The 13,401-nt window shown below is 38.5% G+C and overlaps 1 protein-coding gene across 3 annotated transcripts; it reads left to right on the top strand.

The window, feature by feature from the left end:
* Positions 1-10: 10 nt before the first annotated feature.
* Positions 11-12,048, top strand: LOC111872562 (deoxycytidylate deaminase). Of its 3 annotated transcripts, none has more exons than XM_023866602.2 (5): positions 11-142; positions 418-504; positions 3,842-4,077; positions 10,260-10,473; positions 10,937-12,048. In XM_023866602.2, exons 2-5 carry the CDS (start codon positions 431-433, stop codon positions 11,043-11,045), a joined length of 633 nt encoding a protein of 210 aa, XP_023722370.1. In that variant the 5' UTR covers positions 11-142; positions 418-430; the 3' UTR covers positions 11,046-12,048. The 3 variants fall into 3 exon arrangements, with proteins under 3 accessions (XP_023722370.1, XP_033610642.1, XP_023722371.1); XM_033754751.1 differs by lacking the exon at positions 11-142 and adding an exon at positions 167-234; XM_023866603.2 differs by lacking the exon at positions 11-142 and adding an exon at positions 212-292.
* The last annotated feature ends 1,353 nt before the right edge of the window (positions 12,049-13,401 follow it).

Raw genomic sequence — 13,401 nt, 5'->3', positions numbered from 1 at the left:
CGAACATAACTTGTCTCGCCTATCACGACCATCACGACCTTCATGACCACGCTATTGTCCTAGGTAGGAAACACATGTGCCAATTGTTGATACGCCAGCAGGATGGTCATGTGATACAAAGTTTCTACAAATACCAAGCAAGGTAAGAGATGTGACATAGTACGATTCTGTATAATTTGTGGTATACACAAACTGTGCGTAAACGGGGTATTATACGAAATTGACGAGTACAAGGTTGTTTATTTAACTAGTATTTTGAATGATACCAAACCGGATGCGACTGAAATGCAGGGTTGGCGGGAATATCTTAACAGTTTTGTGATTGTGAAACCTTGTCTTCTCATTTCATTTTCACATATGTATTTTCAACAACTAAACTGAACTACCCAATTAACACGTACCAATATTTTGTTACAGCATTTTGCAATAAATGGACAGAAGAATGGACGAGTTAAACAGCGTGAAGCCTGCGGAGGCAGAAAATAACAGCACCCAGACATCAAGGTGATATTACATTATGTTTAATAATGTTTATGCCTTATAAGGAGAATCTGTGATACTTTTTTTTTCTTAACTTTCTGTGGTGAACAAACTGTACTAAAGCAAAGTAACTTAAATCCACATTAAAACAAATGATTCTCACCAGTTTTTGCTATTAGCATGTCATGTAAGAGAGCTCTGTAATGGTATAAAAATATATCACAATGAGAAATAACAGGGAATCCTTTATGCAACTCTAATACTCTCCCTCACTGAACCAACCGTATGGTGGTAGAACCCAAAAGATTCGAAGCCTGCCATTGGACATTTGGAGATATGTTTATTCCAGTGATTAGATATATATGACAGAATGTTGCAGGTTTGTGGGTAGCACTTCTGCTTCATATTCTTAAGGGTTTAGGTTCAAATTTTGGCCCAGAGACCAACTATCCTGACTGAGGTTTTTAATAGTTTTCTTCAGTGCCTCCAGGCAAATACTTGCATAGTACCCCAAAATCTTCTTTCCACATTATTATTCACTATCATCTTATCATCTGATACCACATAGTTTCCGTTATTGACAACACAGTCAAATAAATAAGTTTTCCTATAAGGTCAGTGATGTTAGGCAGATAGAAATGCGCACAGCTGAGCTGTTAATACCTGATCCCAGCCCTGTTGAGGATGAAATTGCTGTTGCAAAATTGAAAAGATATAAATCACCAGGTAGTGATCAAATTCCGGCAGAACTTGTTCGAGCAGGAGGCAAAATATTATGTTCTAAGACCCATAAGCTAATTACAGTAAAACTTGGTTATAGCAACATCGGTTTCTGCGACACCTTGTCTATTGCATCAAATATTCAATGGTACGAACTAATTCCTCATAAAGCAACTGTTTTTATACCTTGCTTAGTACGACATGCACAAATGCATCAACCTCGTATGTAACGTCATTTTCATTCCTGAATTTCTCTGATATGGACATTGAACGTAATTTAGAAAGTGTGTATTGGGCAAGTAACAGGAAACAGATGAAGATAACTGATTACTGTACTTGTATCTAGGTACAGTAAGGCACAACAATTGATGTAATCTACTGTAATTTGGTGAGTAGGCCTACCTTTAATATACAGTATTAGTGCGGTGTGTATTGTCAGTGAAAAGCGCTGTAATATGTCTTTGATATTACACATTTGGGCAATTCCACGTTAATGTTACGTTAGTCTGTACTTAACTACGTATTTCACTAAAAAAATGCAACATTTTAACTCGGTCTTTGGTAGATTTTCACGTGACTGACATAAGGCTACTGTGGAAGTGCCCATTTCGGTTACAACGACATTCGTTTATAACGACACTATTTTTAGGTCCCTTTGATGTTATAACCAAGTTCTACTGTACTTCTATTTGGCATAAGGAAAAACGGCCTGATCAGTGGAAGGCATCTATTATTGTCCAAGATCACAAGAATGGTTATAAAACTGACTGTAGTAATTATGGGGGGATATCACTGCTATTAACTTTGTATAAAATTGTATTCAATTACCTTCTCTCAGGGTTAAGTCCTTACATAGATGAAATTATTCGGGATCATCAGTGTGGGTTTTGACATAACAGATCAACTACAGATCAGATCTCTTGCATTTGTTGGATACTGTAGAAAAAATGGGACCACAATGAGACCTTACATCAGCTATTTGTAGACTTCAAGAAAGCGTATGATTCAGTTAGGAGGGAAGTATTGTGCAATATTCTGATAAGAGTTTGGGATACCCATGGAACTAGTTAGGTTGATTAAAATGTTTTTAAATGAAACTTATAGTAAAGGCTATATAGGTAAATGTTTATCTGAAAAATTTCTTATCTAGAATGGTCTAAAACGAGGAGATGGTTTATCACCACTCCTTTTCAACTTTGCTTTAGAATACATCATTAGGAAGGTCCACGGAAACCAGGTGGGACTCAAATTAAATGGGATATATCAGCTGTTGGTGTATGCCGATGATGTAAATCTACTGGGTGATAATATAGAAACCATAAAGAAAAACACACAAAGTTTAATTGACGCAAGTAAGGAGGTTGGCCTCGAAGTAAACACAGAGAAAACTAAGTATATGTACTGTCTCGTCACTAAAATGCAGGGCAAAATCATGACATAAAAATAGAAAACAGATGTTTTGAAAATGTGGGACAGTTCAGATATTTTGGAATGATGATAACAAATCACAACCTGATTCGCAAGGAAATTAAGAGGAGATTGAACTCAGGTAATGCTTGCTACCATTCAGTCCGGAACATTGTCTTCTCGTCTGCTGTCCAAAAACATAAAAATTAGAATATTCAAAACTATAATTTTGCCTGTGGTTCTGTATGGGTGTCAAACTTTGTCTCTGACATTAAGGGAGGAACATACACTGAGCGTGATTGAGAACAGGGTGTTGAGGAGAATGTGTGACCAAAGAGAGAAGAAGTGACAGGAGACTGGAGAAAACTGCATAATGAGGAGCTTCATTACTTGTACTCTCCTCCAAGTACAATTAGAATGATCAAGTCAAGGAGGATGAGGTTGGCAGGGCATGTAGCACAAATGGGGGCAAGAAGAATGCATATAGAATATTGGTGGGAAAGCCAGAAGGAAAGAGCACTGGGAAGACGAAGGCGTAGGTTGGTCGACAATATTAAAATGGATCTTGGAGAGATAGGATGGGATGGATTGATTTGGCTCAGGATAGGGATNAGAAGGAAAGAGACCACTGGAAAGACCAAGGCGTAGGTGGGTCGACGATATTAAAATGGATATTAGAGAGATAGGATGGGATTGTATTGAGTGGATTGATCTGGCTCAGGATAGAGACCAGTGGAGGGCTCTTGTGAACACGGTAATGAACCTTCAGGTTCCATAAAATGCTTGGAAATTCTTGAGTAGCAGATTTGGCTTCTCCTCAAGAAGGGCTCAGCTCCATAAGGAAGTAATCCCTGAGCTGGGGAACACCAATTGGTATAGCAACTAGGCTACAGGCGGGACAACCAAGGGATAAGGGTTTGATTCCCATAACAGACTTGATTTTTTCTTTTCTTCACAGCATATAGACTGGCTGTGGGCCTCACCCAGCCTCCTATCCAATGGGTACTGTGCGTTCTTTCTTCACGACAGAACTGACCACTCACCTCCCTCTTGTACCAAGAATGTGTGGAACTACACCTCCATTTTCCCCATACGTCTTCATGGCACATTGCTTAATTGAGCACAGAGACTACTAACTTTCACCTTCACACATTTCCATTCCAAGCATTGTCATGGTGTAACGATAGAACCAAAGGCTCATCATAAAAAATTAATCTTGAATGTTTCTTCACAGAGATATTAACAAGAAACGTGACAATTACTTGAGCTGGAAAGACTATTTCATGGCGATTGCATTCCTGGCAGCCAAGAGAAGTAAAGACCCATGTACCCAAGTTGGAGCATGTATTATAAATAAAGACAAGAAAATTGTTGGTATCGGGTATAATGGAATGCCTACTGGCTGTAGTGATGATGAATTTCCATGGAACAAGGGAAAAGTGGCCGGACATGACACAAAACATTTATATGGTAAGAGAAGTGGGAGTTCACACTTGTTCTCACTTGATGTGTGGGATATCAGTTTGTTACAAAAGGAAAATTTAAAGCAGTGAACGAAACTATGGTGCCATGTAGGAGGATTGTTCAGAGAAGAGCAAATTCTAAGTGAAATTCTAGAATTGATTTTAAACGAGACATACTTATATGGGGCTGCTAAAGCATTAATAGCAGGGAGAACTTTTAAATGCTGATCACAGCGGTCACAAGGTGTAAGGCATGAACTGTTTTTCTCACTCAAGTTCTGAGATCGTGAGTTCCAATCCAACTCGAAGATGTCTGTGTGCGTTTATTATGTCTGTGTTGTTCTGCGTGTAGGTAGAGGGTTTGTGATGGGCTGATCCCCTGTACAAGGAGTCCTACCGTTGTGTATAGGATTAAGAAACTGAAAAGCGGCCAAGTTCCAATAAAGGACTGTAGAGCCACAGAAAGACAGATAAAGTAAAAAAAAAATTAAGTAAATCTATCCCTGTAACAGGCCGTGAAGGCCCATAGGATTGTGAGATGTTGAGGGTCCCATATTATCTAGACAATTGGCTCAAAGATGGCAGAAAGGTTGTCAGCCTTACGCGCTGGCTGCCCTTTACTCCCCAGGAAAATTATTTAATTAATTCCTGTTACTCATTTCTGTTAGAGACTGAGTCAACCCCAGGGCCATAGTGTGGCTGGAAGGATTAGGTCAATTGAAAAAAATCCCCAGTGACCTCATCGGGACTTGAACCCGCGACCTTCCGGCTTATAGCATAGTGCCTCAACCAAATACACTACCACGTGCTCCCTACAGAAAGATAGATAGAACTTTTAAATACATATTTCATGATAAATTTTTAATTTGCTAAAAGCTACAGCTTAGAACTATAATGATGGCTGGAACAGAATTTTACAGAAGGGGAATTTTCAAACACCCAGAACGCTGTGAAAAATGTGTACAGAGAAGTGGCGATTATGTGGAAAAAAAAAAGAAAGGTCTGTAGATTGAGGTGGTGTATTTGGTTTGTCAATAATACAGCATATTACTTTACAAAAAATTGTTGCTCATGACTTTCAGTACGACCTATGTATTATGCTTCTACCCATGTCTAGAGTTCCTAATGGTCTCGTTCCTTCTGGCTTTCCCACAGAACCCCTATATATATTAAGCTTTGTCCAATGCATGCCACATGCTGTGTCCATCTAATCCTCTTTGACTTGCTCATTCTACTTACAGTTGGTGAAAAGTACAAGTTGCAGAGCTCATTACAAAATTCTCCAGCCTCCTACTATTTCATTTCTCTTCAGCATCCTATTCTTGAACAACTTCAGCCTATGTTCGTCCCTTAATGTCACACACTAAGTTTCACATCCATACACAACCACATGCAAAATTATAGTTTTACATATTTTTCATATAATTTTTTTAATACTTGTAATTTATGTTTCCCTTCAGGGTGGAAAATAAAAGGAAACAGATTTATCTAAAATATTGGTACCAGTCTACTAAAACTACAAAGCATGTCATATCCCAGAAAACAATCATTTTAAAAGATTTTCATGGTTTTTCCTCAGTCCCTCCAGGAAAATTCTTTGATTCTACCTTGAAATAAGCATGACTATCTCCTCTCATATCCTTGTCTACTCATCATACATGATCTAACTTCCAATCTTATTCTATGCTATAACCTGTAAATCTGAAACACCTCTGTGACTTGGGTCTGCAAGCAAACTATACTCACCAAGCGACCGCCGCTTGTCAGCGAAGTTAGTGCCAACTTCAATGGATAGAGGGTGTCATGTGGTCAGCGCAATAAATTCCCATGGCCGTTAATTACCATTTTCTAGACCAGAGGAGCTATTTCCTTGAAATAGCTCCTCAGTTAACCTGACTAGGCTGAGTGGACCCTGTTCCAGACCAACTACTTCTCAGAAAATCTGGTAGCGCCGGGATCGAACCAGGACCTCTGACCACTAGACCACAGAGGCAGTCTAAATCTGAAACACCATTGCTATATAACCTTCAAATCACTCAATATAAGAGTATTTAACTAGAAACAGAGAATCGAATGCCCCATATTACAGCACTTTACAGATGCCAACAGATGAAGCTTGGGTCCTGCTGAAGTTCTTTGTAAATTAGATGGTCTGACAAGATGTGACTCATGTCTTGGATTGAACAAGGTGGAAATGCATCTCATTTGGAGGTATTTAAATTTCAGCAACGACATTGGCTACCATGACTAACTTTTTTTTTTTTATGTTTTCCTTAGTCCCTCTAGCCACATGCTATAAATAGTACCTCGATTAGGCCATGACCACGCCCTTCCATATCCTTTCCAATTCATCTGCTATCCTAACATTTGACACTATACAGTCTAGCTACTGACAGCATTGTAAAATAAATCACAGAAGGACATTTCCAAGAGTAAGAATCTGCAGTAGTATTGACAGGATATACAAGTAACAATAAAGTAAAACCTTAGGAAGGTTCTGGACTGTGAGGTACTGCTTGTTGTATTACCTTTGCCACTATTCTTTTTGATTCTTTTATTTACCTTATCTTAACTATGTATCCAATTTCCTAAGTCACTATATTTGTTTTATATCAAGCATTTATCTGTACATCAAGGTCGAGTGGTTAGCATTCATCATGCCTTCTATCTCTGAAGGTTCCAAAGAACAGATATGATCTTTGTTACTCACATGTGCAAGAATGACTTAAATTAGGCAAAGCCCACATCCTTTCCAGTTATTGACAAACCATCTTATACCTCAGTAGGTATAGCGACAGGCTACAGGCTGGACAGCTGGAATTCGAATCCTGGCAGGAGAAAGATTTCTCTATTCACAACGTCCAGATTTCCTATGGGGCAACCCAGCTTCCTATCCAATTGATACCAGGGTGATTTCCCCATGGGTAAAGTGGCCAGGGCGTGAAGCTGACCACTTACCGCCTCTCCCCTATGTGTCTTCATTGCATAGTGTTTAATTAAGAACAACTTTACCTTTTTACCATTTGAAAAGTACAGTTTTCTGTGCAGTTCAGAAACAGCTGGAACATGCCCCTTCCATCTTCAGGGTCAAAGCAAGAAACGAGCAGAAGGGTGGCAAGCTAAGATGGAGGTGATATGTTCCTCCAGAACATTGGGCTGTCTCTGAACTACATGGCATTACAACCCAGTGGACTGTAACTTCATCATTACTATCATGAGAATCTCAGGTCCACCTTTATACCATTTGTCACTACATAACCAATGCAGTTCAAAGAAATTTGTTGGATGAAGAATCAATCAAGACTTTTTACACTTCTCAGAACAATATCTTTATCAATTCACTAGAGAACAACCCATGGAACTTAACAGTAAACTGAAAATACTAATACAGGAATCGCATTTGTTATAGGCTATTTGATTCCAGAAAAGCCTTTCTTGTGAGAAACTGACTGATCGTTCATTTGTTTGACATACTATATAACTTATGTCTACACACTCAATTCATTGCTGTGGTAGCCCAAAATTTCAAACTGTTAACTCAGTATTACATACTTTCTATATGTACAGAGAGAGAGAGAGAGAGAGAGAGAGGGTACAAAATTGTTCTGGATTGTCAGTTGGTGAATTTTTAAAGAAATTGTTGTGATAAATACACTCAACCAATTGCAAGAAGTAATCTTGCTGATACAGAACTGTAGATATGAATTCAATTGATGCAATATGATATTCACTGTAGTGGGAATTTCATATCTTTATAATCAGTCAACCAATCAATCAAATGTTTAACAGCAGAAAAAATGTTTGCAAATATTGATAAAGTTCCTTGTACTCTTGAAGAGCACAGTACACTTTATATAACCAATGTGGGCTTGCTTATGATCCCAATTAGAAATCAGAATTTCATACCACATATTGAATGGTTCACATCTTCAGTTACTTTCATGTTCCTCTATCCTTTCATTTTCTAGTATCACGTTATGGCATTCAGTACATATTTTGTTAATGTTTGGGGTCAATTCTTTCCCATGCTCTGCCCCAGGGCAGAGTATGAACAAAATTCTTTTTCTATGGTGTGTCAAGCCTTGGCCTCCTTTAAATGACACCTTCAAATTTGCCTGTCTAGAGATTCTCTTTTCCAGTTTCTCACATTGAGAATCTTGCTACTGTTTATTTCCACTGCATCAACCCATCTTTTCTTTGGCACTCTTACAGGCCCCGTTCTAATAACACTGCTTTGCAGAATCCTTTCTGGTATGAGTTTTTCATCCATATGCTGGATGTGACCTGCTCAGTGTAGTCTATTGGCATGAATTGTTCTCTTTCATTGGGCAAAGTATCCCATTCCTTTCCTTTCAAATGCATACACAGCAGATTCTGACCTTTGATGGTCCAACTTTCACTAGTTACTAGTCTTTATCAGAGTCTAATCTTTGTCTGACAATGTATTTAAGTCTCATGATCAGTAATAGTGAAAAATGCACTGTATTCTTTGCTGGAGTTTGTACTTTGATTTGAGCCTAGATATACACAAGTCCTTAACTGTTTCTGTTGTTTCCCCCATTGAGGTTATACAATGGATCTCATCTGCCTTTTAACTTGGAAACAGTAATTTTGTTTCAGTGCTTAATCTCCTTAAAGTAAATTCCAAAGCTAAATTAAATAGCATAGGCATCAAGCCATCTATCTTCTTGTTTAAACCCCTGTTCTACAGTTACTGAATCTGTCAACTCGGTTTGCACATGCAGGAACAAAATTATATGAAGAGAAAAATGATATTTAAATAAATTATTTTCTGTTAAGTTCTTGTTTTCTTATTCTTGTGTTTTTATTTAATCCAGGTTTTACTCTGGTAGATATGTAGTGCATCAAGTTCTGGGGACAAATCTGAAACAAGACCTCTATGGTATTGTCTCTCTTGACCATTACCTTTTAGAATCAATTCCATAACTGTTTAAGACTTTAGGTTTCCACAGTGGTGAAGCTTCAGTTTGTGGTATCCTGGATTATAGCATGCTGTGGTCTAGGTTACAAACACTTCAGAGGAACATGCTGCATCCAGCTTCAGTATCATGATGTGTATTTGTACCAACCGTCTTACAGTGCACACAATTTCACCTTCCTCTTCACTACATGTTTCGGCACTTATGTACCACCTTCAGGTGTGGTTTTGTTTATGTCAGACCATTGCACTGTATGCCATCATGTCTCCTTTATAAAATGATTAAAATGTAAATATGTCATGTATAATAATATTTATATATTAAAACTTTTCAAGATTTATCATCTATACGTCGCACTTCAAATTTGTGAGTTACGTCAATCCTCTCCTATGGGAGTACTCTTCCCATATTATTGTGTATATTGTGTCCTTCCTTTGTGACACCTGAAGATGGCACATTAGTGCCGAAACATGTAGTGAAGAGAAAGGTGAAATTGTGTGCATTGTAAGACGGTTGGTACAAGTACACATCATGAACATGAATCAGTGCAACAGGATGCTAAAATATAACATTATTAACAGCTTCAGTATATAAACCTGAACTCTCATGCTGCATCCAGTATGTTTCTCCAAAATTTTCATAACCACCTACCAAACTAAGAGAGTATCTTTGCAGAGGCATCTAAAGGTGCCTTCAGTAGTTCCATATAGTGTCAAATGGATGATAAACTAAAGAGGATCTGGAAAGTAAGCGTGGCTTGTCTAAGGTACTGTCCCAGCATTTACATGAAGGGACTGAAGAAAACCACAAGAAACATAAAGTCAGAATAACTGGTATCCTGGCTGAGATTTGAACCAAGTGCCTGCTAAACATGGGTGTAGAGTGACAGCAGTACACTAACCCGCTTAGTTTAAACAGTGTCATAACCCAGAAAACCACAATATGAAAATCCCATAACTGTTTTCATTGTATGAAAACTGGTATCAATCAGACTGCAAAATGAGTAGGCAGTTTTTGACTACCAGTATGTATAATTTTATTATCACTTAAGACTGAAATTTAAATGCTCAAAAATGTTAACATTTTGAGTTGATAACTGCAAAAGAAATGCACAGATAGAAGTATCTCCATCCAATTCTGGGATGAACAAGCCAAGAGTCTGTTTTCTCGTTCTGTGCCTAAACATGTTTAATGTAACTGTCATGAAGGAAGCATTAAAGACTGCAAATTAAAAATTACCATATTTCAGTTTGCCATGCTGAAATGAATGCTATACTAAACAAAAACGCAGCAGACGTCAAGAATTGCACCATGTATGTTGCATTATTCCCATGTAATGAATGTGCTAAAATTATAATCCAGTCTGGAATCAGAGAAGTGGTCTACATGTCAGACAAACGCTCTCACAAGGTGGAGACAAAGGCTGCCAAAAAAATGTTTGATTCAGCAGGTATCATTTACTGGTAAGAAAATATCCTAAAATTTATTAGTAGTTTTCTCAGACCCCTGAATTTCAGGACTTGCTAGAACTAATAACTGTTACCTAATTCCAGTTCAAGGAATTTATATACATTTACAGTTACTTCTGGAATGAGACACCATATAGTCTGGTAAATAGGTACCAGTGTTTTGGAGGAATTAGCTCCATCTTCAGGCATCTACCATCACTACAATCTCACACTCTGTATATCTGTTGGTGTCTTCAGTGCACACTGTTTCTACTAATATTTGGTAGTATTTTTAAATGAGTTCTACATTTACCAATAAATGTAGGTCTATTATATTTGCTGATCTGAATTAAATTGTCCTTCATTATCTTTATATTACGAGAGAAGTGCAATTTAAAATGTTTTGTCTGCACTAATGTATAATTACAGCTCTGTATACCATGTGTTTAACATGCCTCTATTTTGGTTCATATTGCAGGCAGTACACTCCACAAAATCCACAGATTGTGATTGACTTCAAGGAAATCGATTGGGATAATATGACCCAGTTACCGCCATCCCCTGTTAAGCAAAATGAAAATATATGAAAATAACACGGTTTTTAATGAACACTTGTGGTTTGGACAATCATTAGTGGTACTCCACTTCTGAATTCTTTTCATTCTAAGTATACATAAATTTTCTGTAACAGTAAAAGCAAGAAAAGGTATTATAATATTGCAGCATATAACCTGTTGCTAGGCAAAGACCTCAAAACAAATGAGACAACAGTTGTCGCTGTGCAGTGGTGCTTTCTATGTAGTCTGTGCCAAGGAGTTACACTGAAGACAATTGGGGCAACCCAGTGGTTGTCAGCTGAGAGTTGAAATCTGCATAGGAGGCTGTGAAGACAGGGCCTGAGCACATGGAGCTGAAGACACAGCAGGCTGGAAAATGGCTTTCCAAGTGGTCAAATCCATACCCCGTCTATAGTCACACCCACAGAAATGTAATGTGGCTTGTTAACCCATGAATCAGGTAACTAACCTGCTGATATTCAAGTCATTTTATAACAGACTTACATGCACAGCATAAAGAATGTGACAGCAGACTTGCAAAGCAAGGTAAAAAGGTTAGCTTTCTCTCTGTTTTAAGCATCATGTAATCAAGATACATGGAGGAGTGAAGGTATAGCTCCATGCATTAACCTTGGTACTAAACAGAGAACAGTGATCAGTTTCGTGCTCAAGCTGCTTTACTGCCTGTGAAATAGCCCCAGATACCCATTGGATAGGAAGCCAGGTGCGCCACAGAACCAGTCTGAATGAAGTGGCGACAAGAAAAATGTCTGCCTGACAGGAATCAATCCCTAGTCATTCAGTAATAACAGTATGAACAATACTGTAGAGTAATTGCTACAAGTTGTATGTTGTTGCTTTAACCCTTGGACAGTCACCATATTCCTATACTACCAGACCACCAATTTCTTAACACAATGTGAATACTTTTGTAAACTGTAATTACTGTTCTTCCACATGCTATACGATGGGGTACCCAAAAGAAACCGAACTAATTTTTTTGTGGGCAGAGCTTTTGTAGTACCACGTTTTGCCGCTATGAGCACATAGAGCTAACATTCCTGAGTCGATAAGCCGACTACCGTTGCTTCAGAAGGTAAGGACTAGTTTCGGCAGAGTTTATAGTGACAACTGTTTTGTGTGATCGTCGTTTTTGCAATGGCTGATTTTCGTGAACAGCATGCGGCGGTGGAACAGAAACTCTTGAAATGTTAAAAACGGCGTACAAGGACGATGCTATGGGGAGAACTCAAGTGTTTGAGTGGTTTTCTCGTTTCAAAAATGGCGAAATGTCACTTGATGACAAACCTCGTTCTGGTCGTCCTTCCACGGCCCGAACACATGAAAATGTTGAAAAAATTCGTGAAATCATCAAGGAAGATCGACGACGGACCATTGAAGAAATTGTGGAGCTGTCGGGAGTGACGTGGAGCTCAGCGGCCAGATTTGTGGCAGTCGGGTGACTGGTTTTTCCATCATGACAATGCCCCTGCTCACACGGCCCTGTCTGTACGACAATTCTTGACCAAAAATGGTATGACCCCTGTTCCTCACCCTCTATAATCACCCGACCTTGCCCCGTGCGACTTTTTTTTTTGTTTCCTCGAATGAAAAGAGACATGAAAGGAAAAAACGACGGAGGAGCTGTCAAGCATCTCAAAAGATGAATTTAGAAAATGTTTTGAAAAATGGAATATAAGACTAGACAAGTGTATTAGTGTAAGTGGAGAGTACTTTGAAGGGGATTGAAGGTTTGTGCTTAAAATTTGAATAAATAAGTTAAAAAAAAAGTTTGGTTTCTTTTGGGTACCCCCTCGTACTTATGTAATGAACTGAAAATTAAACACTGTAAATTAGTACGAAAGACCACAAAGATTTCTGATTTTCTAACAGATCTTTCAGCCTGGTCGGTAATTATTTGAAGACAAGGTGTATTTAGCATTTCATGCAGAATTACAATACCTGATGTAAAAATTACATTTTATTAATAAATATTAATAAGAACTTGCAATACCAAAGCCATCAGATTCCAACTAGAGCTGCTTTACTGCTGGGCGGACACATGAACATAACCAAATGAAAGCACAGTAAGTTACTAAAGACTGGTCTTCTGGGTTGCGACACCACGTCTCGTGGGAGGATTACAGTGATTTGGAGAACTAAACTTCAAAACCTGAAGATGCAGGAAGCACGTTCCTCCAAAAGTCAGTATCCACCCACAAGACTATAATGTTAACAGTCACCACCACAAAACCCTCAAAACTTACAAAAATCAAGTAGTGGCAAAATATTGTGACATGTTGCGCTAAGGAGAACCACCCCCCACCAGCAGTGACGCGGCGGGTGAGTCAGCGCTCCCCTCCCCCTCCTCCGCACGGTAACGAAG

This window comes from Cryptotermes secundus, unplaced genomic scaffold (genome assembly GCF_002891405.2).
Source record: "Cryptotermes secundus unplaced genomic scaffold, Csec_1.0 scaffold1045, whole genome shotgun sequence".
In the NCBI taxonomy this organism is placed as follows: Eukaryota; Metazoa; Arthropoda; class Insecta; order Blattodea; family Kalotermitidae; genus Cryptotermes; species Cryptotermes secundus.
Note: the sequence above shows the minus strand (reverse complement) of the source record. Positions and strands in the feature narration are given on the sequence as shown.